The sequence below is a fragment of the Hydractinia symbiolongicarpus genome, chromosome 9 (genome assembly GCF_029227915.1).
Source record: "Hydractinia symbiolongicarpus strain clone_291-10 chromosome 9, HSymV2.1, whole genome shotgun sequence".
NCBI lineage: Eukaryota > Metazoa > Cnidaria > Hydrozoa > Anthoathecata > Hydractiniidae > Hydractinia > Hydractinia symbiolongicarpus.
This window is the reverse complement of record NC_079883.1, coordinates 21,982,505-22,008,328: the sequence shown is the minus strand read 5'-3', so window position 1 is coordinate 22,008,328 and position 25,824 is coordinate 21,982,505. Positions and strand designations below refer to the sequence as shown.

Sequence of the window (25,824 nt, the reverse complement as noted above, 5' to 3'; positions counted from 1 at the left end):
TAGAAAAACTAAAAACAGTCTATTTTGTATGTAGGGGCCAGTGTCTATATTTGTATCAGCTTTAATAAAATATAGAAGACGTTTCGGAGAGAACATAGTTTGGTATAAAGTGAAAACCTGCTCCAAAGTGATTTGATTTGGACTTGGAAAGCAAAACATCTTTTTAAATTTATTAACTCTTTTCTGTGCACTCAATTTTATTAAACTTCTTGTATTTGTAAATAGCTATGTTGATTCGAATACACTTGTTTGTAACATTGAACTGTAAATAAATACCATCCCACAAACAGTAACAATGAGACCAGGTTTTGCGTAGACATAACAGAGTTGATTGAGAGCAGACGTGTTTTTTGAGCTGAAGAATTTTTCTAGTAAAATTAAAAATATTTTTGTTGTAATCGTTGGTTTAATTTAATTTAAATTTTTTAATCATAATGGCATCAATTGAAGAGATAACCGAACTCATGAAAGAAAAGTTTGAGATTCAAGAACAGTCATTGTTAAATATAATTACAAGCAACGCAAAAATTGTAACTGAAAAAATTGAAAAACTGACAGAGCAAGTAAAAAGTTTTAATGAAAGAATCAAACTAATAAAAAACAAATAAAAGGAATTGGAATCAACGGTTGGTGAATTTAAAACAAGCCTTGAATTTACGCAAGGGTTAATTGATGACGAAATAAAGGACATGGATAAAGCATTAAACGAAAAGATTGAGGAGATTAAACAAACAAACGAACAGCAACGAGTAACAAAAGAAAAAATATACGTAGAAAAACAAACAGAACTGAAACACAAAATACGAACACTAGAAGACAGAAATCGTCGACACAATCTTCGTATAGATGGGATTGGTGAAACAGAGGGAGAGAATTCAGAGGAAATCGAAGACAAGGTACAGAGGTTGTTTAAAAATCGATTAATCATCACAAAAGACAGAGACATTGAAAGAATCCATAGAATGGGACCATATACAGCACAAGATAACGCCAGACCACGGACAATAATATTTAAATTACTGAATTACAAAGAGAAACTCCTAATATTAAAAAATGCTAACAGATTAAAGGACACGAACATCTACATTAATGAGGATTTTTCGGATGCAACAACCAAAATAAGAAAGGAATTGAGAGTACAAATGAAAAAAGACAGGGAAAACGGAAAATTCTCGCGAATTGTTTATGATAGACTGATCACAAGAGAATTCAAAGAGAAAAATACAGGCGAAAACTAACTCACTTTTTTATTTTTTATTTTAACATAGTATAACAACTTAACACAAAAATGGATGATAACACATCTTTTTTCGATATATTAAACTCTAACTTAACATTGAACGACATGACTGATCCAGACTTGAGTTATTTTAAAAATCTAAAAATTGAAACTACTAATTCTTCTCCGATTGAAGCAAAAACTCATGCTGCAAAATGTAGAAACAAATTTTCATTGCTTAACATTAACACAAGAAGTATAAGCAAAAACTTCGAAAATCTGAAAACAATGTTATGCAACCTTAAATTTAATTTCAAAATCATTTGTGTAACAGAAACCTGGCTCAAGGAACACATGGTAACGAATTCAAATTTTAACATTCCGGGTTATAAGTCAATACATCAACCACGTTCAGGAAATAGGACTGGTGGTGGTACATGTCTTTTTATACACAACGCTATTAATTATAAATTAAGAAGTAACTTGAGTATAAATACTGACGTCTGTGAATCATTAACCGTTGAACTTTATAAACAAAAACACTAGAAATATAATTGTAACTGTTATGTATAGAAAACCTGCTAGAATCTTCAAAGAATTTAAACGACACTTTAAATCACACCTCACTAAACTAGACCACTTAAATAAGCACATTTACATCGCCGGAGATCTAAATTTAAACCTTCTTGAATATACATCAAATAATGAAGTAAAACCTTTGTAGATGCGCTCCTTCAACATAATATTATTCCAACAATAACCAAACCTACGAGAGTGACTTTGACATCTGCTACCATAATTGATAACATAATCACAAATAATTTTCATAACAACGAATATCAAACTGGAGTGATTGAAACTGATGTATCTGATCATTTCCCGACCTTCTTACTATCTGATGAGTCTATTTTTGAACTTAAAAAGCGAGCAAAAAAGAATTATTATGCAGGTCAAATAGCGAAATCAATAGGGAATACTAAGAAAACCTGGAGCGTTATTAAAAAAATAATTGACAAAACCAAAGACAACATTGAGAAATTTCCAAAACAACTTATAATTGAAAATGAACTTACATTCCGAAAAGATAAAATTGCTAACAAATTCAACGAGTTTTTTATCAATGTTGGACCAAAACTAGCTGCTAAAATTCCATCTTCCACAAAAACACACAGCTCTTACTTAGATACTTGCAATACTCTAATGAGTGAATCTGAACTTACCATAAAAGAATTGCTAAGTACTTTTTCATCATTACAGCCAAACAAAAGTCCAGGGCTTGACGATATTAGTGTAAATATTGTAGAAAGATGTAATGATATTATTGAACAATCTCTATTCTATATCTTTAGTCTTTCCTTAAAGTATGGACAGTTTCCAGACCAATTAAAAAATGCTAGAGTGACTCCAATATTTAAATCAGGAGAAAACTCCGATGTTACTAATTATATACATATTTCCGTATTGCCATGCTTCTCAAAAGTTCTTGAAAGAATAATGTATAACCGTCTCTACGACCATCTAGTACAAAATAACATTTTATATGACAAACAATTTGGTTTCCGAAAGCACGATTCGACGGATCATGCAGTCATAGAATTGGTAAGTGAATTATCGGAATCCTTTAATAAAAGGTTGTTTACACTAGGGATATTCATTGATCTCTCAAAGGCTTTTGATACTGTAAATCATAATATTCTTTTATCCAAAATAAAATCTTACGGTGTGCAAAACAACAATTTGAAATGGTTTACAAATTACTTGACTAACCGAAAACAATGCATAGCATACGACGATAAATTGACCCTCTTTCAACTAATAAGATGTGGTGTTCCATAAGGATCCAATTTTGGACCCTTACCGTTTTTAATCTACATAAACGACTTACACAATTCGTCTAAAATATTGAGATTTATTCTATTTGCTGACGATACTAATCTTTTTTACTCCCATACTAACAAAGTCGATTTATTTAAAATAGCTAACCAAGAACTTGCGCATATAAACGAATGGTTTAAAGCAAATAAACTCTCACTTAATATAAGTAAAACTAAATATGTGTTATTCTATAACCGCTACAAAACTGATAATATTCCACTCAAACTACCATCTACCAATTAATAACGTAAACATGAAGAGAGAAGAAACAATAAAATTTCTTGGCGTACTTTTAGACGAATTATTAACATGAAGTAAACATATACAAACCCTTGAAAATAAAATCTCTAAAAACTTAGGGATATTATATAAGGCCAAACGATACTTAAATGTCCATTGCTTAAAAAAACCTTTATTTTTCTTTTATACACAGCTACTCAACGTATTGTAATATATCCTGGGCCAGTAACAATGTAAATAAATTAAAAAAGTTGTATAAACAAAAACATGCTTGTCGCATAATTTTTGGTTTAGACAGATATGCACCAACACAACACTTGTTTCTTCAAATTGGGACTTTGAACATTTATCAATTAAATATGCATCATGTTTTTTTTTTCATGTACAAGATGAAACAAAACATACCACCAAAATTGTTTACTAACTAATTTAGTTTAATACAACATAATTATGATACTAGATTTTCAAAAAATAATTATGTAGTGCCAAAGATTTTATTAAAATCTTGCACGTTTTCAATTAGACATGGGGACCATACCTATGGAATTAATTTTTATCTGATGATATTAAAACAAACTCAACTCTTAATATTATGAAGAAAAATGTAAAAAAAAAATTATTAACGACTGATCTTATAGACATTTGTAAATATTTTTAGATGCACACTCTCACATAGACCTTTGTAAATTCAACTTATCTTTTTATAGAATATATATAGATAGAATATTGCTTTATTATATTAAGTATTATTTTAACTCTCTCTCTTTCTTTTTGCTTAACAACGGGCTTAGTGATAAGGCAATTTGTGTCTTCTTTTTGGTCCGGCTATTTTTGTATATATTACAAGTTATTTTAACCTGTAACATTTATAAACCGGCGAAATAAACCTATAACCTAGTTGCTCGATGATAAGACTACTTGCGAGTCATCTTGCTTATTGTTAAGGAAGTTACGTTTATCAATCCGTAGTATGTGTTACGTATATTATATACGTCATGGAATCCAACTTTTGTAACTATATCTTTCTATGCGAAATATACAAAAATAAAAAGTCTTTTTTGATTAATTTGACAGCCGGCGAAAAAAGGTTGTCCGCTCCGTAACAACGGCACAGGGGCCAAGCGACCCTGGGGACGAGGATGAGAGAGACTGTTGCATGTTTTGGTAGAAGAGTAAGACGGGGTCACGGGTCTCAGCCTTGTCTATCTTGTTGATTCATAATGGAAGATTTATTGCGATGGTCAATTCTATTTTTGAGAGGTGTGATTTGCATTACGTAGAAAAAAATCATCTTGACACGCCGCGTGAACATTTCACCTTAGTTCACATCCTATCCCTTTTTCTCTCCTTAGTTTTAAAGAGTATGCTGCTAGAAAACTGACCTACGATGGCCCCTATGGCTCACTTCTCTTCTTAATACAATGTAATAAAAACACTTTTTTTCTTATTCAAAACACTTCTCTTCTTTCCTCGGAAATCTACGTGGCGCCGTAGATTGAAATCTACGTGGCGCCGTAGATTAGTAGTTATAGCTCTCGTACTCTGTGCGGGAGACCGGAGTTTAATTCCTCTTGACAACGATTCAACATGGTCGAGTGAATGTTACCATACAGGCCCCCCCATGCGAGGGAAATTGGGCAGATGGCTCACTGTGTGGGCTGTTGGATGTTGCCGGGGAGTAGACCATTTCAGAGATTATGCGCCATTATGGATTTTTGAAGCCCGGTGGTGCAAGTTGAACTTTGAACCCTATATGCCGTAGTAGAAAACTGTCTTAAACCACACAAAAAGAAACGAGTTTTGTATACACTCTTAGCGTGCCTAGGTCCTCGTTTTTTTTATCTAAGTAACAGGGATAGCACCAGACAACATTTATTTAAGCGTATTGATTTGATCTATAGCAATTAAATACATGTGTAGGACGTAGGGATACTGAGTGATATATTTAATCAACTTTAAACATATTTTTACGATCGAATTGTGCCGCTTACAACGTATGAGGATTTTTTAGAACTTAGTGTGAGGCATCTGACTGACTTCTTGTCAGCTCTTGCAAGGTATAAGGATTTTTTAGAACTTAGCGTGAGGCAGCTGACTGACTTCTTGTGGACTGATTAATAGTTGAGTCGCCAGTTAGTCGCCAGAGCTTTCTCTGCTATGAAACTATTATGCCAATAATTCAAACGAGCTTCAAAGAGTAATTTATTTATTTATCATAAAGATTTACACTTTAGTAATAAATTACTGCTATAATTGCGTGTCCTGATAAAGAAACCGATAAAGACATACGTATATATAACAAAAAGTCATGTAAAATATACATTGTGACTGAAACAAATAACATAGAAAAACAAAAAATTGAATAACACTTTAGTCTGTAAACTAAACTCATCATTTTTCTCTTTTTGATATTTTTTAATAAGGGAAGCGTACAAAAATATAATAGGGCAATAGCAAAAGCAGGGAAGAGAGACAGGTATTCTTTCTAATACCACTCTTGAAAGACTTCAGATAGGAGTGTTTAGGTAGACGAATCAAGGGACAAACATACGATTAGTTTAATTATCATCGAGAAACAAAATTATAATAATATCAAAATAATAAAAATTATTTGCAATTAAAATGACTACTGACTCTATTCCTAAAATTTTGCGACCGAACCTGTTCACCGTATCTCTATGGGCAGTGTATTGAAAATTTTTACACCCATTATAGAGAAGAAGCCAGATTATTTTGCGAGCTTAAGTTTCACTTTAGGAATACATAACATTGCAGAGTTTTGACAAGTATTTTGACAATGGATTATAACTCTCTAGATCTTCACAAATATTACAACCTAAACATTTCTTTACAAATCCAAAAACAAAGTTCAAGTCCAAATCCAGTAAAGAATTTCCAAAATCAAAAATTTCTCTCTAAAAATTCAAGTTTAAAATCCAATGCCAATATCTTTATAATACACAATTTTAAATATCTAAACATAAAATGAAATTACCTTTAATCAAGCATTAATCACTAATTACGGACTTATAGCTAGCTACAGTACAGTGTCCTAAAAGCATTTTTGGGAGACCTCTAGCTAGCTAGCTAGCTAGCTAGTTTAAAGATTTTTAGGATATATTAAGTTGCCTTTATTGTACAAAAAGAAATTAAAGGTACAAATAAGTGCATAATAAAAGTATCTTTCAAAATATATATATCATAAAATTAGTATATCAAACATAAAAGCAGATAACAAAAAGCAAAACTGTCCTGCCGCCAGCACGTCCATTAGGGAAAAGACTGAATAAAACGTTAAGTCCAAAGTTCAACTTGCACCACCGGGCTTCGAAAATCCATAATGGCGCATAATCTCCGAAATGGTCTGTTGTCTAGTAGAGCGTGGGCCCTAATTGGGTTTGCGTAGAGCTCAAAATGAGCATTAAATACTCTAGGACTCTCCATCTTCTAAGCCATGGCCCCTCCCCTGGAAATAATAGACAGGGTATTTCCCTCAATATTTGTGAGGCTAGGCATATGTAAAATATGCACATCTATCTATCTGTCTAATCTTCCGATTGAAACATTTTTCTCTTAAAGTGAGAAGCACTTCTCTTTCATGAACTCAAAAATTCCCAGACCTAATTATGGACCGGAATATTGATTGAGCTGGATTTTGATAACTCAAGTTTTTAAAAAATGACAACCCTCATCCCCAGGCTTTTGTCTTTTCGAAATATAATGGGTGACAACGAAAATCCCTGGCGACAAGGATAAATAAATGACATATCGGCTTCTGCCATGAAAAAGAATAAGTGTTTTTAGTAATTAATAACTCTTCAAAAATTTTGTGGCGGATCACTACAAATACTTAGGTAAAAAATATATTGTGGTATTCCGTTGAGGCATTTCTTTATCTTTTTTAATATGCACAATAAATTCTAACCAGGCTGGTCAGTATTCTTATTTTTTATTGTTCTCAACAAAAGAACTATTGTTTTTAACCTAGAATCCTAGCCTAATATTCTTATAAAGCATATTCAATCCGAACTAATACCATGAAACGAATGTTTCATCCCATTTGCGTCCCCAATGATGAGAGAAGGATCTCTTGAAATGCCGCCAAATATATATCTTCAGGTCCACGACATGTTAAACAACCATATCAAAATAGAAAATACTGGACTGACAAGTCAAAACATTTTTAGACATATTCATTATAGTTAAGAAAAACATGTGATTTGCTTGGTTGGCACCATGACTTTGAGGACTCAATTAAAAATTAAAAAACCTGCTACTACTCTGAATTGATTAGTGATATTCTTTTATTTATGCACATGCTTCGGGACCTCGCACAATAAGCTGTCCGTAAATTGAGCATGTGTTAGCCAAGTATACTTCTTGCGAAAAGTAAAATAAGTATACAAACTATAGTGTAAAATTGCGGATCAGATTTTAAATTTTAGTTGTGAAAAGAAATTTTGAGGTCACATGCAGAGAAGTGTTAAGTGCAGAAGAGAAGTGTCAAAATGCAGAAGAGAAGTGTGAGAATACAGAAGATAACTGTATGGATCGTAAAAGAGAAGTGTTTTTTAGTTGGAAGAGAAGTGAGCCATAGGGACCATCATACTGCCCTTTATTAAATGTTTGTTTGTGTGCTTGCTTTACTACTACTTGATTTGTTAAGCCCTGCAAAGTAACAAATATAGAAAGTTTTTCAAATGTAATGTTAAAGCATACAAATTCGAGTTCATAGAAGTACTTTCATTCTGCACCAGTCTCCAAATTTTGAACTGCACATTGCACTTGCCAGTTTTTTTAAATTCATAACTATGAGTACATTCAACAAGCATTCTCAATTGTGGGATAGGTGGTCCATTTTCAAATGCTGCACACACAGGTGTTGATGGTTGAGAAGTCCCAACTTTTAACAGAGTGCCCTATTTACAAACAGGAAGGCTAAAAGTTGATAGTTGGGCCAGCATTGAGATATGGAGCAGAACAGTGATGCCCATAGATATATTCTGTTGTTTACATTTTCAGTGGTAAGCTTTTTTGGATGCTGTATGCATGGCAGGAAAAAAGATAGGGGTTACAGGTTAAGCAAAGTTATTACCAGTCCATTTACACTTGAAGGGATTCTTAGGAGTTTAAATGAATTTAAATAAGTTAGAAAGTATCAATCTACACTTCGATAATAGTTTATAACCTCAATGATGACCTTTCTTCACCAAATCCTAACATCTTTTTCCTAACACACGAATGCCAGAGCCAAAGAGCTTACTACTAAAAAGTAAACAATTATAGCACCACGCTGGAATCCATCTATACTTAAATCAACTTGCCACGAGAAACAACCATTGGCTAGTTTGTGGGTAAGTGGGTTTTTCCAGTATCTGTTTCTTGTGTGGCAACAAAGGTGCCGATAAGCCGCATGCAGCGTAAAAAGTGGGAGATTTTTCAGGCAAGTTCGGTGTTTTAAGAAAATTTTGAGTATTCGACCAAAAAAACCTGCATACTGAAATAACTATAAAAATTAAAATAAACTATGTTCTTAAAAGAACTGTTTTTGATGTTTTTTGATAAAATTTGCTTTATAAATAACTTATATATAAACTTTATTAACTCTTTTCTCTTTAAGCACCTTTTTCCAACTATTGTCTACATGGTCTGTTACAAGAAATTGCATTTCGGGAATGCTCCGGTCGAGTTCGGGAAAGTCCGCGCGGTTTCAGGGACAACCACCAATTTAAAATGAAAAGTCACCTGAATGCGCCCTTATATATATGCAGCGTTTGTGGCTTATTAACACCCTTTTTTGTGGCATAAATGCTAAGACAAACATTCAACATTCTAATTTCACAGATCAATCAACTTTAATCTTTTCTCCTTGCACTTTTGAACACAAAGCGTGTTTTTTCACACAAGGGACCTTTGAAAATCTACCTTAAACCTCATTAACACAATACCACTTACCTCTCCCCAAAAACAAAAAAATGAGCACTGTAATGATGTGTTGGCTCTTTTTCAGTTAGGCTCTTTTAACAACCAGGGGTCCTTAGAATCAGGCATTAAAAAAATCCAGGAGTTAATTATAAATCAGGTGCCAGAGCAGGAATAAAATATTTTAGCTCATTTACCCAATTTCTGTCCAACAACACATATACATCTTTGTATTGTTATATTAGAGCAATATAGCCAGAAAACGGAAGGTATATATAAAATATATTTTATTGATAAAATTTTAAAACAACCAACATCTGAATATTTGACGGCCTAAAGCTAAACAAACAGTCAACATTTTATATTTAATATGATGGTATGATGGTACATTTTTTGGCTTTAGTTTCATTGTTTTTAGGACTGGATGATGTGGTATATATAAAAAAAACAATCAAAGGCCACTTCTCATGACAAGATTAGTATGGGTGTCAACAATTAAAAAGCTGGAAAACCAATGTTCAAGGAATAGATATAAAATACATTTGATTTTGACTAGTGTCAATAATTTGTTAATTTTGCTTGCCATAGATGGCTATGAATTTTAAAAAAAATCTGTCTGACAAAAAATTTACTGTGAAGTATATATAGTAAATATTTGGATTTCCTGCTACAGGCCTATCAATAAGGGGAGAGCAATTGCTCTTGCTCACGCATAGACTCAACCAATTCTAAGAAATGAGAAACTAGCGGAGCTATTAATTGCTCCCTCAATTCAAAAAAAGTTTTTCTGGCCGAGCAATATCAATTCATCCAAAATATATAACAAAAGATAAAATAAAATAAATAAAAAAGACGTTGTGATAAAATATATGCGTTTATAAACTTTTTCTATTTATTGAGATTGCTCGCCCTGTTTAAATTATTGTAACCTTGAGGAAGCGATTTATTGCTTGGGTGTTTTTTTCTTATTGATAGGCCTGTGCTATCTCAAACATTCTTTGTCTCAAATATTCCTAGACAACTTTCTAATATTTAATTTGTTTGCAAGGAATATGTTTTTACTGTTTTCAGCAACTCAGTATCTGAAAAACTTTATTAATTGGGAGTTTGAGATTAAAAATGATATATGTATATACATGTTAGTGACTTATTTTTGTAATTTAAAATTTAATGTTTTCAGTTTTCTATAGAGAATTTATGCATGGCAAGAAGAAGTCAAGTACAAAAGCAAGTTCTGACGCTGTATCGTTCACTCTTGCGTGAGGCCGCAGAAAAACCTGGAGTGAAAGTTTATATTAAAAATGAATTTCAGAAAAACAAAAACATACCCAGAACAAACATAATGCAAATTGAGTATTTGGTTAGGCGAGGTACGAAAAGGTTGAAAGAAATGAAAACTGGACAAATAACGTCAATTGGCTCTTTCATTAAAGACTCGTCGTAGCATGCAAATGTAAAACAGCATTGAATATATTATGTAATAATTGATGAAGCTATCTTAGGTTATGAAAACTTGTTTTAAATATTGTAGCAGCCAGTGGTAAATCCATATGTTATTAAAGAACATCTCTTAATGAAAATTTAAGACTTATCTAAGAAATTTGGAATATTACTGGAGTGGAATATAGGAATATTTTTTAACTGTTTTAACTAACAATACGAAAAATGTACACTAACATCAATCAATTTTAGAATGTACTTTTTACCAAAAGTAAAAACAAAAAATAATGTTTAAGGATATATACATGAATTACCCATTTATTTTTGTCAAATGTTTTTGTATTCTATTATTGGGAAAGTTTATGGAGGCAAACAAAAATAATGTTCTTTTAGGCTTGATAGTTGGCTATTAAGAAATTGTGTTAGGTAATTTTTTTAAAAGACAATTTTGTAATACTTCCATTTGGCATTTTAGAAAATAGTGACAGTATTCCCAACATGGGTAACTTGGTGTTCACCTATCCTTCATCTATTCTTAAGTTTTTTAATTTATGTCACAAATCAGTTCAAAATGTTTTATTCTCCGAAAATTTGATGTTTCACAATGAAGTATTGAAAGGGAACCCAAGGTATAAAAAATGATGTTGGATACTATAGAGCTTAAAAAGTTGGTTAACAAGTCTTTCTAATTTTTTTTAAAAGCTCTTTTCGTTCTCAAGATATTCACATTTAAAGAATTTCAGATTTAATTATGCTGCATAAATTATAATGTCATATTTAAGCATACATAAATTTTGACATTTTATGTCATCAGTAATTTTAGACCTGTTTAGGGATGTGCATTCAAACTTTATCAATGCATAGATATTATAAAGGTGAATTCATTAAGATAAAATTTTTTGCCAAAATGACATTCGTTTATTCGCCCCAATACTTAAATATGACAGCATAATTAAATCTGAAATTCTGTAAATGTGAATATCTTGAGAATGAAAAGACCTTTTAAAAAAATTTGAAAAGACTTAACCAACTTTTTAAGCTCTATAATATATAAGTCCAACATCATTTAATACATCGGATTCCCTTCAACTGTCAAAGGATTTATTAACCATATCCCACCCACTGCCCAATGTCAGTTGGTGCTTAGCATACAGTATTCAATTTGTATGTCACTTTGGATACAAAGAAAAAATTTTTGTAAAGAATAAATGCAAAAAAGAACAAACTCTTAACACATCAGTTATTTATAATCAACGAGACTATGTTAATTTTTTGACTACCAGACATCCTGTCTTTTTAATTTGCGGAAGTTGAAGGTTGAAACAATTTATATATTTGGAATAATAATAATAATAATAATAATCAACAATTATCATTTTTCAAAGGGGCACCCGCATAGTATGTAAGCATGAAGGAGAAGGGGTCAAGCCAAAAGAGTAAAATTATTTATGGACAGCACGTAATGTATAAACATATTTTTTGCACCACAAAACCTCTTTATTTTGTGTGATAAAAGCTATTACATTTCAATTTTTTTAAAAAATTGGTTTTATTTTTGATTCTCGAACATTTCAAACAATCTATTTCTATGGATAGTCATTCACCCCTTAAAATCCACAGAAATTAACACGTCTAAGCAAAGTCAACAAAAATATATCTGATTTATTAACATGACCCAGTCATAGTTGACAAATGATCAACAGGTATTAATATAGAGATAGTTAATGTTATGGAACCTGGGAAAAAGTAAAATAAAAATAGCTTAAGAAATTGTAGCAAAGTTAAATGTAAATATAAAATGTTTAAAGTAGAGGGTGCATATAATTAGAAGTTTATTTACAAGCCGTGTTTCTGTACAGTAGGGGGTAGGGGCCTAATTTTAGCAATCTTTGTGTATGTGCAGATAAAGTGGATGTCTTGAAAAAGGCTGGCAAAGGATGGCTGTCTGCTGATGTTTGACTTTCTCTTTTATGTAAAAATTTTTAGCCCATTGTTTTCTTGCTTAATTTCTGAAAGTTTTGTATGTCTGGCCCAGCAGATTTTTGTAAATTATTTTGACTTAACATATATTTATATATATTTTAGATAATGTTAAGAATAATTACCTCAAGATGGCAACCTCAACATTTTATTTTGAAATTCACTAAGAAACAAACCAGCATAACATTGTTTTCTACTCATTCAAAACCCAGTTTGAAAAAATGTAGCAGGTGTGGACAGGGCATTTTATCTAGATCTATACTTAATTTCCACAACACTAAGTTGACCATAAATACTCTTGCAAAAAATAATATAGCCAGTCAACAGAGTAGAGATGTATGGAGGTTGTTGTCATTGGCAAGACCAGAAAAATGGAAAATAGGAGGTAAGATGAATTAATTTGAAGAAATTGTAACCCCTTTTGACACACTCAGTATATTTGAATTATCTCCAAGTCACAATATATATTAGGTCGCAAAAAAAGTTGAAAAATTCTTTTTAAAATGAGGTAGTATAAATAAGGTATTTACAAAAATGAAATATCTGGTGAAGAAGGATACATTTTCTGTAGGTTTAAATAAATAAGGTATTTTCAAAAAGAAAAAAAAATGAACTAAAAAATGCACCCTCCTCCTCATGCGCTCAGATGATCAGACCTCTCCTATAAAGATTAAGAAAAAATCAAAGTCTCCACTACTTTCTTGTATCATGTTTTAACAAAACAAAGAGATTTAAAAGTTTCCAGGGCTTTGTAATAGAAATAACTTTACAAGTAAAAGCTTACCTTATTTTTTCTTTTACAACCTCAAATTGTCATGTAAAACATGTAAAAATGTTTAATAATTAATTTTACATAATCATTTGTTTTAGAAGTTTCTCTTTAATTTTAAAATAAAAAGTGATAAAATGTGATGACTTATACTAAAAACTGCAAAGAGTCTGAGGACTTTGAAAATTGATAAGAGGTGCATGTTTTTGCTGCCCAGTCATGGTAACTACTTTTTTCAAACTTAACGACTTAAAAGACACAACATGAAAAAATGTAAAAAAGAGATTTTTCAGCTGAACCAACTGAACATTTTTCTTTCTATAATGTACACCAATTTTAAAGAAGGCAACTTTGGAATTGGACGAAGTGATTTGCACAATGTGAATAATATGGTGAAATGTAATACGTACAGTAGATATATATTTTGTCGTTCTAGGAAGGTAAATTTTATATATTTTATGAAAATATATAACTAAATTAAATCTAAGCAAAGAAGTCTGATGATGTTTAAAAAAGATTGTGTTATTGCGATAATAATTCATCTTTATCTTTCCAAGCATCATTCTATATGAAACTATAAAGATGTCACTACACACTATGCGTACTTTCTATTTTTTAGGCGCAGTTGTTTTGCTTCTTGTATTTTCTTCCATTTCCATGTCTGTACCGTATTTTATTGGTAAAATATTTGATATTATGTACACTCCGAAGGATGAACATGCAAGCATGCTGTCAAATTTACGAACAATATGTTTTACTCTATCTGGTGTATTTTTGCTTGGTGCATGTGCAAATGTTGGAAGACTTTACATGATACAATCAGCTGGTATTTTTTCAAAAATATTTTACATTTTTTTATTACACAAGACAGTGTAAAAGATGAAAATTTCTTCTCTTTCAATTTTGGTGTTTGTTAGGTCAAAAGATTATTCAAAGACTACGTAGCAAAACATTCTCTGCAATAATTTCTCAAGAGATGGCATTTTTTGATAGGACATCCTCTGGTGAATTAATAAATCGATTATCTTCGGATACGACACTTGTTGGTAAAGCGGTCACTGATAACGTCTCAGATGGTCTACGTGCAACTGTTCAAGCAATTGGTGGAATTTCTTTGATGGTAATATTGTATTTATATATATATTCGTATATAATTTTCCTAAAAATATGTGTATTATATTGTGTATGTGTCAATGCATTTTTGGCATATTTGTATTTTATTTCAAATGTTTTCGTTGTCATTGAATTTGATAATTTTACTTGTAGGTATATACTTCTCCCAAATTAGCGACTGTTGCTCTGTTTATTGTTCCACCTGTAGTTCTTTTTGCTGGTGTGTATGGACGTTTTGTGCGCAAGATAACAAGGAGTGTTCAAGATAAACTTGCTGATTCCAGTCAAATAGCAGAGGAAAGATTTAGTAATATGAAAACTGTTCGTGCGTTTGCACAGGAACATAACGAAATGAAAGTTTATAACCAGAAAGTTCAAGATGTGTATGATCTTGCTAGGAAAGAAGCACTAGCTAGAGCAGCTTTCTTTGGATTTGTAAGTACATAACATTGAAATTTTATAACAGATATCCACAGGTGTGAACCTGACGGATATATTATACTGGTTTTGTATGTTGTCTAAAAATCCTCAGAAATCTAAAAAATACATATTTGCTTCCAGTTTATTAAAGTTGAAGAATGTATGTACTGACAATAAACGTTAAGTTTAAAAAGGCTTTTATGCTGTATATAATATCAATTTTTATGTTTGTTTTTTTATCGTAATAATTATTGGTTATGTTATGCTAGTGTTAACTAGCTCATTCAGTTAATGTTACAACGCAACTGACACCATTAGTTGGTTGTCCTTGTCTTTGCTCACAAAAATTTGTTGTTGTTTTTAGAAACATTTTAATGAAATGTAAACTTTTGAATTGGCTAAATTTAAAAGTTTGTTTCTATTTTAGAATGGTTTTTCTGGCAATTGTATAGCTCTTCTTGTTTTATACAATGGTGGTGTCATGATGGCTGACTCACTTATCACTGTTGGTGATTTGACTTCATTTTTAATGTATACAGTTTATGTTGGTATATCTATATCGGGTATGTTGTACTGCTAATATTTAAAAATTGTTTAAAAAAATTTATACTGATTCAGAATTTATTTGCAAAGGAAACGAAGTGAAATCATTCGCTCGTGTTAATTTTTAGAAAAGGAACTATGTATTTACCATATACACAAATATATTGACCTTCACTAGATATAAATTCATAGGTTAAAAGACGGTACAGTTAAGGAGGGTAATAAAGATATAAACAGTAAAATTAAAAAGTCGACTAAAAACGAACTTAAGTGAACAGATAATAGTGGGCTTTCATTTTTTATTAAATAAGTGTCCCTTTGCGGAAAAGTGTCTCTTGAAATACAGTTTCCATTTTAAATGGTAACCTATTTTAATTGTCGCTCTTAAAGGGGCATCTGAGGGTTGATAATTTTGCCTTCTTGATTTTGTTTTTGTTAAAATAAGTCACCTAAATGCAATTTAACATTACATTTATTTAAGAAATCAAAACGCTTGAAAAAAATTCTTGGTAACCTAAAAAAGTTAAACAGACACTAAACAAAATCAATATTTCTAACTGCAAAGGCTTAGGTATATATTTCATCTATGGAATTACAATCAATCTTTTTTTAAATTGTATTTCCTTACAGAAGTGCGTTAATTCTCTTAAAAATTCATGTGTACACAGTTGAAGAAAAAATATTTATGGTGTGTTGTAAAGATGTACACATACTAGCTTCTTGTCAGAAAAAAAAATATAAAGTGTGGCTAATATACTTAATATTTTAATAGTATCTTATTTTATTTGTTCTCTTTGTTGAAAAATTGCTAAAGCATCTCTTTAATAATAGCCGTCGTCTGTCTGTGTGTCCGCGAAAGCAGTGTCCCGTAACGGAAACACGAAATTTTTAAAATGCGCACAAGTATCAATGCGATATATTGTTATCCACTTTGTTGCGACGGGTAAATTTAAAGAACGAACAAACGCGACAGGTGACCCCGTGGATTTTTTCCCGGGTTAACGACTTCTATAATATAATACCCGTCTACGTCTGTCTGTCTGTCTGTCATGCAAAATGGTAGCTTAGCTGTGCGAGTAGCAAGACGCACACAATGCAGTATAAAAAGGACGGGCGAACCCGTGGATTTTTCCACGGGCTTACGATTAGTTATAAAATGTAACAATTATTTTACTGAGTAGGGATTTTATTTAGCAAAACCTTGTTATAATCACTGACTTAAATCTGAAATTTGACACTTAAAATAAATAAACTTTTAAACCTCAACTTTATATGTCCTAGCTATATTTATAAGATGGATTATGTTTTCCGTATGTTAGATAATTTTTTTTGAATGAAAACTTTCTGGTGATTAATTGTGATATTATCTGTCTTTGTACAAAAGTCCTTAAATAAAATCGACTTAAGTCGCAAGAGGACTATTTTTATTTTTTGTGTGACAGTGTTTCATAAAGATTTTAAACATCCAGGATTAAGGAGTTAGCATATGAATTTGCCTGTTTGTGAAAAAATTGTGTTTTTTTTTGTCAGAGTGTTAGGAAAACAAAATAAACTAGCATAAACTATGATATTTTACTTAAAGTTCGTAATTAGTCAATTATTAAATAAGCATTCTAATTGGATAAATATGGAAGGTGGTTATAATCTATGTGAAAATGCTGTATTTTGCATCTATTAGGTCTTGGTACATTTTACACCGAGCTGATGAAAGGTCTGGGTGCAAGTACAAGGATATGGAATATAATTGACAAGCAGCCTGCTATTCCTTTAAGTGGTAAGCAGTGTTACATAAACTTAATTTTATGACCTGTTAATCTTTTATAATTTTTTTTAAGCTTATTTAATGCATTTATAAATGAATGGCAAAATACTGCAGATATGACTGCGAATGTTAGACCCTCATGTATTTTTGTGGTATGTTTTATGACATAAAACACTTATACCAAACTAGTGTATTATTGACATATTTTTTAAAATTTTTTAAAGGTGAATTGAATTCAACATATTGGATATTATTGTCTTTTTTGTCATATAGGTGGTACACAGATTTCTGAAGCGATTAAGGATCAATCTATACAATTTGAAAATGTAATGTTTTCCTATCCTGCAAGACCTGAAATACAAATTCTTAATAATTTTCAACTGCATGTTCCCTCTGGTTCAGTTACTGCTATTGTTGGTAATATTATTTCTTTTTATATTTTTAATAAAATATACATTAGCTTTCCAAAGCTACTTTGGTAATTGTGTCACAGTTGCAGGTGTAGGATATAAGTGTTTTGCATTAAAAGGAAGATTTTGTGTTTGTAACATCTTTTTTTTATGGTACTATTCACTGTTAAAAGGGTTATTTTTCTTTGTTTTAGGGGAGAGTGGTAGTGGAAAGAGTACAATTGGTTCCTTACTGCTACGTCATTATGATGTTAATGGTGGCGGTATAAAAATAGGTCACCAAGATATTACTTCATTTGATCCTTCTTCTCTACGCCAACATATAGGAACAGTAAACCAGGTGAGAGATAAAATGTCTACTAGGTCTGCTACCATGGTTAGCCCCAAGGGGCAAAATGTTTGCAATGTAATAGACTAAAACAACGCAATTTATGTAGAACCTCATTTTTGCTTTTGGTAATTAAAGAAAGAGTTTTGTATTTATTTCTGAAAGTTATTTTGGGGTGGGGAGTCTAATATTAAACAGAATCATATTCAATTTTATTAATATTGTACAATATTTAGCAAATTCGTTTTTATAGGAATTTAATTATTTTATAGGAACCCATTTTATTCTCAACAACCATCAGTAAAAATATTGGATATGGTATAGATAATGATGTCAGTGATGAAGAAATTCACATGGCTGCCAAGAAATCTCATGCTTATGAATTTGTTACTAGCTTTCCAGATGGCTTTGAAACAGTTGTTGGAGAGAGAGGCCAAATGTTGTCAGGTAAAGTAAATACATCATCAATGCAAACTGATATAGTGTAAATTTTCCTTGCACAAAATGTATAACAAATTTTATTGTTTTGATAATTTGATTATAGGCGGACAAAGACAGAGGATTGCATTAGCAAGAGCAATATTAAAGGTAAGCATAACAGAACACAACTAACCAGAATTTCTTCCCTTTTTTATTTAAATTATTAAAGAATGCTTAATTTTTGTTTAGGATCCTTGCATTCTGTTGTTGGATGAAGCTACTAGGTAAAATTGGAGCTCTAAGTTGTACTATGTGGTAATGACCATTCACTGATTGCAAGTTTTATTAAGATTACCAAGTCCCTAAGCACCTGAAGACGAATTTTTAAATTAAGAGAATTGTAGATCATTGGAAATTGCATATTCCAGCATTTTTTCTCTTGTATAAATATATATATATATATATATATATATATATATATATATATATATATATATATATATATATATATATATATATATATATATATATATATATATATATATATATATATATATATATATATATATATATATATATATGAATACATATCAATATACTAACCATGTGCACAAAAATAGATAGACAAATAAAAAATGGAAGTACAACTAATTATCATGCTAGTATTTACTTATACTCTTTGTGCCAAGAATTATCACTGGCAAAAACCTCTTGCACTGTTAACCACTTCTTGTTGATAAAACTTTCTGTAATGTTGTTTGTTGATTTTCTTCATAAAATTTATGTCAGAGTTTTTTTGTTAAAAGTTTGCTGTTAGCTATGTTACAATTAAAAAAATATATATATTCTCCTCTTTCCCGGCCTGCTATTCCTACTATAAATTAACCAAAATATGTTTTTGTTAAAGTGCTCTTGATGCTGAAAGTGAGCACCTAGTGCAGGATGCATTACAGAAGCTTATGAGAGATAGAACAACCATTATTATTGCTCATCGCTTGTCAACAATCAAAACAGCTGATCAAATTGCTGTCCTACGAAATGGTGCAGTTGCTGAAGTGGGTGGTTATTATGAACTTTTGAAGAAAGAGAATGGTTTGTTTCGACAACTTGTTGAAAAGCAATCCCTTGATAATTCATAAATGATTACAGTATTTTTGTATTAAACAATATTCCTTTTTTAATGAAGCGTTGTGACACGTTTATGTTTTTATGTGAATTTATTTTTTAAAGATATAATATGCTGTCTCTGTAAAGCAATTTTGAAGGTTTTGTTCTGCTAAATCAAACATTATTTTCATTTTTTTATTGTTTTGTTTTATTTATAAAAATGCTTAGGATTACCTATTTTATATCAAAGCGGGATTGTAATTTATTTAAGAAAAATTATTTGGATCCTGTAATGTTCACCATGGAGTTGTTGCTGTCAGGTACTCAATAAAAAAATGTTTTTTTTAACAACAAAACCGTATTATATTTCGACAAGCTTTTAGTGGCAACAATCCGCCTTGATCACATAAATACGTACAAACACGATATAGCAATTTTTTTATAAAATCATATACACAAGTAATCAAATAAAGTACATTTGTAATGCTAAAACAATTCTAAAGGCATAGATTGAACAACATCAAAATCGACAAAGGGAGCAAAACAGCATATTTTCAAGAATTATGAAAAAATATCTTTTGTTTTTTAGTGAATATTCCCCAAATTAAGAAATGGGTCTATAAAAGCTAACTATTTGAAATTAATTAACATTTCGAAGTCTTTATGGGTGCTAAACTTTCTATGAATGCTGAAATATTGAATATTTTCACAATATGACAATTTATAGCTGTCTTTTGCCATTTTATAATTTTTCTCTTGTACAAAAAAGTCTGCAGATGTTAGTTAATATTAGTAAACAGACCTGTTTGCTTATGCAATATAGTAAGTATTAGTAAATCCTAACATAATTTTAACTGCTTGTATGAGAAGGTATCTTCAAAACTTGTCCAAACTGGGTTGGGCACTAGGTTTTCAAATATGTCTACTACAAGTCTATTCTTGTATCTTATTTGATAGTTTTTTTACTATTTAACTTTTATTTATTTACTTAGGCTAGGGTAGAAGTTAAAATATTTTTAAATCAATACATTTTGTCCTGGTTTGAATTCTGTCTCTAATTGTTTACATTTCACATAGAATAATCAGTTTTTCGGCATTGTGAAAATTCAAAGCAAGACCAAAGATTTTGCAAAGAAATATTTACATGTTATTAATTTTGTGCATTTCAACCACAGCCAGTGTCTAAACTATTTTTTGTCTATTATCATAGAGGTTAAAATAGACTTGTTTGAATCTCTGATTTCTCAGTGGGGAAAATAATTTGTTTTTAGGTGGGGTTCTTTCCTTTATTACTTAGATTTGTTATGAAATAACGTATTTTACGTGTGACAACTGGAGGCTCAAATTACATCAATGATCTATGAGAGCAAATTTCGAAATGCTGCAAGTGAATGAATGATTTATTAGATTAAAGAATGTGTTCCACGTTGTTATGAAAGAACTGATGGAAGTAAGTTTATTGTACAGGGGAAATTTGAAAAAAAGAATGTACCATCCATGTCTTTGAAAGGTATGTTGCAAAGTTGTGATTAACTAATCAGTTGTAATTAACTAAATTCACATTAATATGTTTTTCTCTGCATCTTCATCAGTAATACCATATTCAACATAAATTTAATTTTTAAACACATTCTATGGTTTATCAAGCTCCTCTATGCTTGTATAAGTTATTAGCTACCAATTTATTGCCAAAATTCTCTAGTAATACCCTTACGGACAGTAAGCATAGGTGTAGTATATTGTGGTTATTAAGATATAGTATGCCTTGGCTAGTATAATCAGTCAGAAATTTTTCTTGTGAAACACATTATGTTCCACATTTGAATTACTATATTGTTTAATTGTTATATTTTCTAGGGTTATCCTATTTTATACATGCAAATTTGAAACCATAAAAGAACTTGCTGTGCTTACCATTTATTTTTTGGTGGTAAATAATGTGTGAAAAAGATGAGACGGTATATACTTCTTGTTTGCTTTTTTTTTGTCAGTTCACATTTCCTTCAAGTGATTTCGAAAAATCTTTATCCATGTAAAATCGAATAAATTAGATCTGCACGTAGTGATATTGATATGCTAGTTGTTTGCCCATGGAAAAATTCATGTTTTGTCTGTCATATATATATTCTGGTCATCAGGTTTTTGCCCATCGTACACATCCCAGACTATGTCATGTATTCATAGCAAAAAGTAGGGATCAAGCTACCAATTTAAACAAAGATGGATAAAGATGTAGTAAACCTTCTGTAATTTAGTTACATGACAGTATAGTCCCCATAAGGTTATATTTGCTTACAAGGGAACAAATCTCTGCCCTACTATTTGCGCTGTTATTGCCGCCATACATTTTTTTAATATTGTAAACTTGAATTGTAAATTCATTACTTGATCATAATCATACATGCCTGAGATTTTTGTATGTTAATGTTTTCAATTAGTTCCCATAATCTCTATGAAACTCTAAAAAGCTGCCATTATTTTGATTAAGTATTGCTGTTTTTTTTTACATGTACTGAAATGTTTTTCTATAATGGTGAAAAATTCTAGGCACTATAGATTTACAAAAATTCAAAGGGCTAGTAGAGTTTGATTTTATTACTCTTAAAGAAGTTGTTGTTAGTTAAACATTATTATTATTATGCTTTTAATCTTTTAGATTTTTGTCTTAAAAAAATCCTGAGGATAAATTCCAATGTCTTTTTATGAAATTTAGGCACCTATCTATGATCCATATGGTTGTTTGCATATTTGGAAAAATAAAAATAGCAAAATGATTTTAGAAAAGTTACGGGAACAAGGTATTGTACCATTGAAAGGAAAGTGGCAACTACATGAAGTTAATCAGTTAGAAGCAAACTTGGAAAGATTACAGAAAGAAAACCCTGATACAGATATCATTATGATTTTATATAAACCTGAGAAAAACAAAGGATGTACTGATATTATTAGAAAACTTTCTTTTGGTGTTCAGCGCACATTAGATAATGTACGTATTAAAGCTAAGCATCACTTCAAATCCAAAGCTGGCTTTAAGACTGGACCATTTTCTTTAGCAGAGTTAAAAGCTTTAGAAAATCTTGTAAAATTGTATGGAAAGAATTGGAATATTATTTCTAAACACATGAACAGAACCGCAAATGACCTCAGTGTTAAATACCACCATCATTTTGTAAATAATTATGTGTATGGAACTTGGACTAAAGAACAAATTTACAACCTTCGTTCTATCATAAGTAAAATGAATTCTGAAAAAATTGATTGGCGCTTTGTGTCTCATTATATTGGTCGCTCTAATAAGCGATGTTTAAGTAAATGGGTACAGTTGCAGAGAACACGTAATAGGCCACCATGTTTTTCAACGACTGTCAAAAAAGGTTTGGTAATTGCACTTTATCATTCAGATGTGATGAAAATGAAAGATGTAAACTGGAATGAACTTCTATCTTTGTTTGATTTTCTCTTCAATTTAAAACAAATTAAAGCTGGATGGAGTGACTTAACGGCAGATGTACCGATTGAATTTCGAAGGAGATTTAAAACATCTGTTCATTATCTATATGAACAATTATGCCAAAGTGAAGATTTATTGCAGCAAAATATTAATTTTGATAATGTTTCTGCTATCATGAAATATCACAAGCCACGTTATTGGTTACGTGCAAAGTTTTTCTTGTTAAGACAGAGTTTTGTTAACAACCAGGAAATGAACACAGAGGAAATTATTGAGAAGTTAGTTGAGAAGTATCATGTTAATTCATTTTGATAAATTGTTTTATTAGCATAAATAGTTTGTCATAAATGATTTCATTGATGGCATTTTCACAGAATGGTGAACGTAAAGTGGATAGACCAAGATTCATTCAAGTGCAGGAGCATAATATGATGTTATCTATCGTAAATTTTTCACACAAAGCAGGGTACTTTTGTGGTAATAATTTCATGTTGATGAAAAAATCAAGAGTTGGTGTTCTACTGACAAATTTTTAAATTATATCTGGTAAATTTTATTTCAAAGTTAATATCTGTTTGTAAGAAATATTCTTCAATTCTCTAATGAATTTTTGAAAGAAAATTTTAAAATTTCTCTGATAGCTTTGACCAATGTCTATATATATGTTACTACATTTTTAGCCTGTGTGTGTTAAAATACGAGACTTCCTTAAATATTCTTTCTATTTCAAATTAACTTATTTGTTAGTATGAATGCATATCTCTAAATGTGAGTTGAATTAGCTCTATGCATCTCGCCTGTACTATTTTGAATGCTTTTTTAAGCCTATTTTTCAGAATGCTGTTGTAAAAAACATGACAGCACTCCTTCCACTTGTTTCTTGTTTGTAAAAAAGTAAAAGCAGTGTAGTACCTTCAATTTAGAAATTCAGAAATTGCAATATGAAAACTGTTGGGTAATATTTTTTGTTTATTTTAACAATTTTCATGTTTTTATAGTTCTTTAAAAAGTAAACAAACATGGCTACTCAAGACGTAAATCTATTGGAAGAAATTGACTTTCATATTAAAGATATTGGATTTGCTGTCAACAGTATAGCTCTTTCTAAAGTTTTACCACAAGCCACGGACAATGCTTGTATTAATATCGAAACAAAAGAATCGGAAAAATTTACAATTAGATTAAACCTACAAGGTTTCCAAGTTATTGGCCACGATTTTGATACTGATGATAATGGGTCCGCAAAATATCCTGTTGCATATGAGACAATATACAGCTTACTTCAAAATATAAGTGCAAGTTATGTGGACTCATTTGGAGGAGCCTTGATGAAAAAACTGGAAGATTTAGATAACGACAAAAGAAATTGACATAGTTAGGATTTTCTTGTATATACTTTATGAAGTTAACTTTATCAGTAAAATATAGCACAGCTGGTTAAGTTTGTTTGTATTATTGATTGTACACACAAAAATATATTCAATGCACATCTGCTAATTCGATTGCTGTTGGAGTAATTATTTACCTGTTTGATGTTAACACCCTACTGTCATAAAGCTTTTATTTTGTTAGCTGTATAATTCAAACGTTTGTTAATTTGGATTTTGATGTCTTTTCGAATTAGCAGTTATGTACTGAATGTAATATGGTCAAATCTGTGTATTCGACACATAAGAATAATGCTTTATGTTACAAGTTGCTTCACAGAGATACTGCTTCCCAGAGATACTTAAGGTGCATGTGAATGTGATTCATTTACATTGGTTTCTTTATCCAAGGTTGCGTTGTAATAGATTTGACTGTAGTTGGTTTTTAACCTCATTTTTAACCCTAGCACAGTAGTAAATTTTGAAGTAATATTCTGTAGTCATTTATATTGATGTGTATATATGTTAATCAAATGTATTTTTGATGGACTATGTAGTGAATACAAAGCAACTGATTAACCTGACTTGTGCAAAAATAGTGTTAGTTTGAAAAATTCTAATGATTTCATTGGTTTATGGGTCATTTAGGATGGTTTGATGAAGCCATACTAGATGGTTTTCTTAGCCATTTTTAAAATAGTACCATAAAAATGTAAAAAATTAAAAAACAGGTTTTCATAGTGCACAAAAATATAAAAGTCCCTACAGCCTTTCCATAAACAATTCATATTATGCACTTGCAGAGTTTTATAAAAAAGTATACTTTGAAGATGTATTGTTTCCTTTCTTGGTGACTTAAGAATAGCAAATGCAGAAGAAGAATTGCTTCAGTTGCTTTGTTTAAACAAGAAAGCTAAATTTCCACGCAAGATGCAGGTAGCTAAAAAAAATAAGACACTCAACAGATACTGAGCACAAAGCACGCAATCTGGGACTGTACTTTTTTCAATTGTACAATACAAAATCAAAACCATTCATTTAACATTATAATGATTTTAACGACTGATAGTATTTATTATTTGTGTTTTTAATTACTTTTATGGAATAACTATATTCTATAATTGACTGTTTTTTTATGTATCACTAGTTGCTAGCCCATGGAAATCAATGACCATACACGGGAAAATCCACAGGAATTTGCCCTATGTTATTCGCAGCTACCATTTTGGTTCACAGACGAAAAATGGAGTATTTTAATATAGGCAGTGGTAAAAAGCTACAGCTCCAATGCATTTAAAGTTTAAACCCTTTTGGTATAACATTTATAATTTAGTATTACACACAAAATCAGAAATTTGGTATATATTTTTTCGTTTCTACTTGCCAAGTTAGTAGCTATATATATACTTGTATTGATTTTATTTTTTGCGATCAAAATCACTATTTATTGTATATGTT

The 25,824-nt window shown here is 30.7% G+C and overlaps 3 protein-coding genes across 5 annotated transcripts; all 3 read left to right on the top strand.

Moving 5' to 3' along the window:
- The first annotated feature begins 10,703 nt into the window (after nucleotides 1–10,703).
- LOC130657663 (ATP-binding cassette sub-family B member 10, mitochondrial-like) lies at nucleotides 10,704–20,594 on the top strand. 2 transcript variants are annotated; one of them, XM_057460669.1, is made up of 12 exons: nucleotides 10,704–13,061; nucleotides 14,065–14,271; nucleotides 14,363–14,565; nucleotides 14,712–14,993; nucleotides 15,406–15,541; nucleotides 17,200–17,295; nucleotides 17,557–17,700; nucleotides 17,888–18,033; nucleotides 18,294–18,468; nucleotides 18,566–18,609; nucleotides 18,691–18,725; nucleotides 19,349–20,594. In XM_057460669.1, the coding sequence occupies exons 1-12, from the start codon at nucleotides 12,785–12,787 to the stop codon at nucleotides 19,578–19,580; spliced, it is 1,977 nt and encodes a 658-aa protein (XP_057316652.1). In that variant the 5' UTR covers nucleotides 10,704–12,784; the 3' UTR covers nucleotides 19,581–20,594. The 2 variants fall into 2 exon arrangements, with proteins under 2 accessions (XP_057316652.1, XP_057316653.1); XM_057460670.1 differs by lacking the exon at nucleotides 10,704–13,061 and having other exon boundaries at nucleotides 14,069–14,271; nucleotides 14,439–14,565.
- Nucleotides 20,595–20,751: 157 nt separating this feature from the next.
- LOC130657666 (uncharacterized) lies at nucleotides 20,752–23,606 on the top strand. 2 transcript variants are annotated; one of them, XM_057460674.1, is made up of 3 exons: nucleotides 20,752–20,998; nucleotides 21,406–21,506; nucleotides 22,262–23,606. In XM_057460674.1, the coding sequence occupies exons 2-3, from the start codon at nucleotides 21,486–21,488 to the stop codon at nucleotides 23,309–23,311; spliced, it is 1,071 nt and encodes a 356-aa protein (XP_057316657.1). In that variant the 5' UTR covers nucleotides 20,752–20,998; nucleotides 21,406–21,485; the 3' UTR covers nucleotides 23,312–23,606. The 2 variants fall into 2 exon arrangements, with proteins under 2 accessions (XP_057316657.1, XP_057316656.1); XM_057460673.1 differs by having other exon boundaries at nucleotides 20,752–21,058.
- LOC130657667 (GSK3-beta interaction protein-like) lies at nucleotides 23,406–25,818 on the top strand. Its single transcript, XM_057460675.1, has 2 exons — nucleotides 23,406–23,545; nucleotides 23,998–25,818. The coding sequence occupies exon 2, from the start codon at nucleotides 24,019–24,021 to the stop codon at nucleotides 24,367–24,369; it is 351 nt and encodes a 116-aa protein (XP_057316658.1). The 5' UTR covers nucleotides 23,406–23,545; nucleotides 23,998–24,018; the 3' UTR covers nucleotides 24,370–25,818.
- Nucleotides 25,819–25,824: the final 6 nt, after the last annotated feature.

Bases quoted from the DNA above. Each gene is read 5' to 3' on its own strand.
- LOC130657663 (XM_057460669.1), top strand. From the start codon at position 12,785: ATGTTAAGAATAATTACCTCAAGATGGCAACCTCAACATTTTATTTTG. The intron at 14,566-14,711 runs GTAATATTGTAT...TTTTACTTGTAG, and splicing joins TTGGTGGAATTTCTTTGATG to GTATATACTTCTCCCAAATT. The intron at 18,034-18,293 runs GTGAGAGATAAA...ATTATTTTATAG, and splicing joins ATATAGGAACAGTAAACCAG to GAACCCATTTTATTCTCAAC.
- LOC130657666 (XM_057460674.1), top strand. From the start codon at position 21,486: ATGTGTGAAAAAGATGAGACG. The intron at 21,507-22,261 runs GTATATACTTCT...TATGAAATTTAG, and splicing joins TGTGTGAAAAAGATGAGACG to GCACCTATCTATGATCCATA.
- LOC130657667 (XM_057460675.1), top strand. From the start codon at position 24,019: ATGGCTACTCAAGACGTAAATCTATTGGAAGAAATTGACTTTCATATT.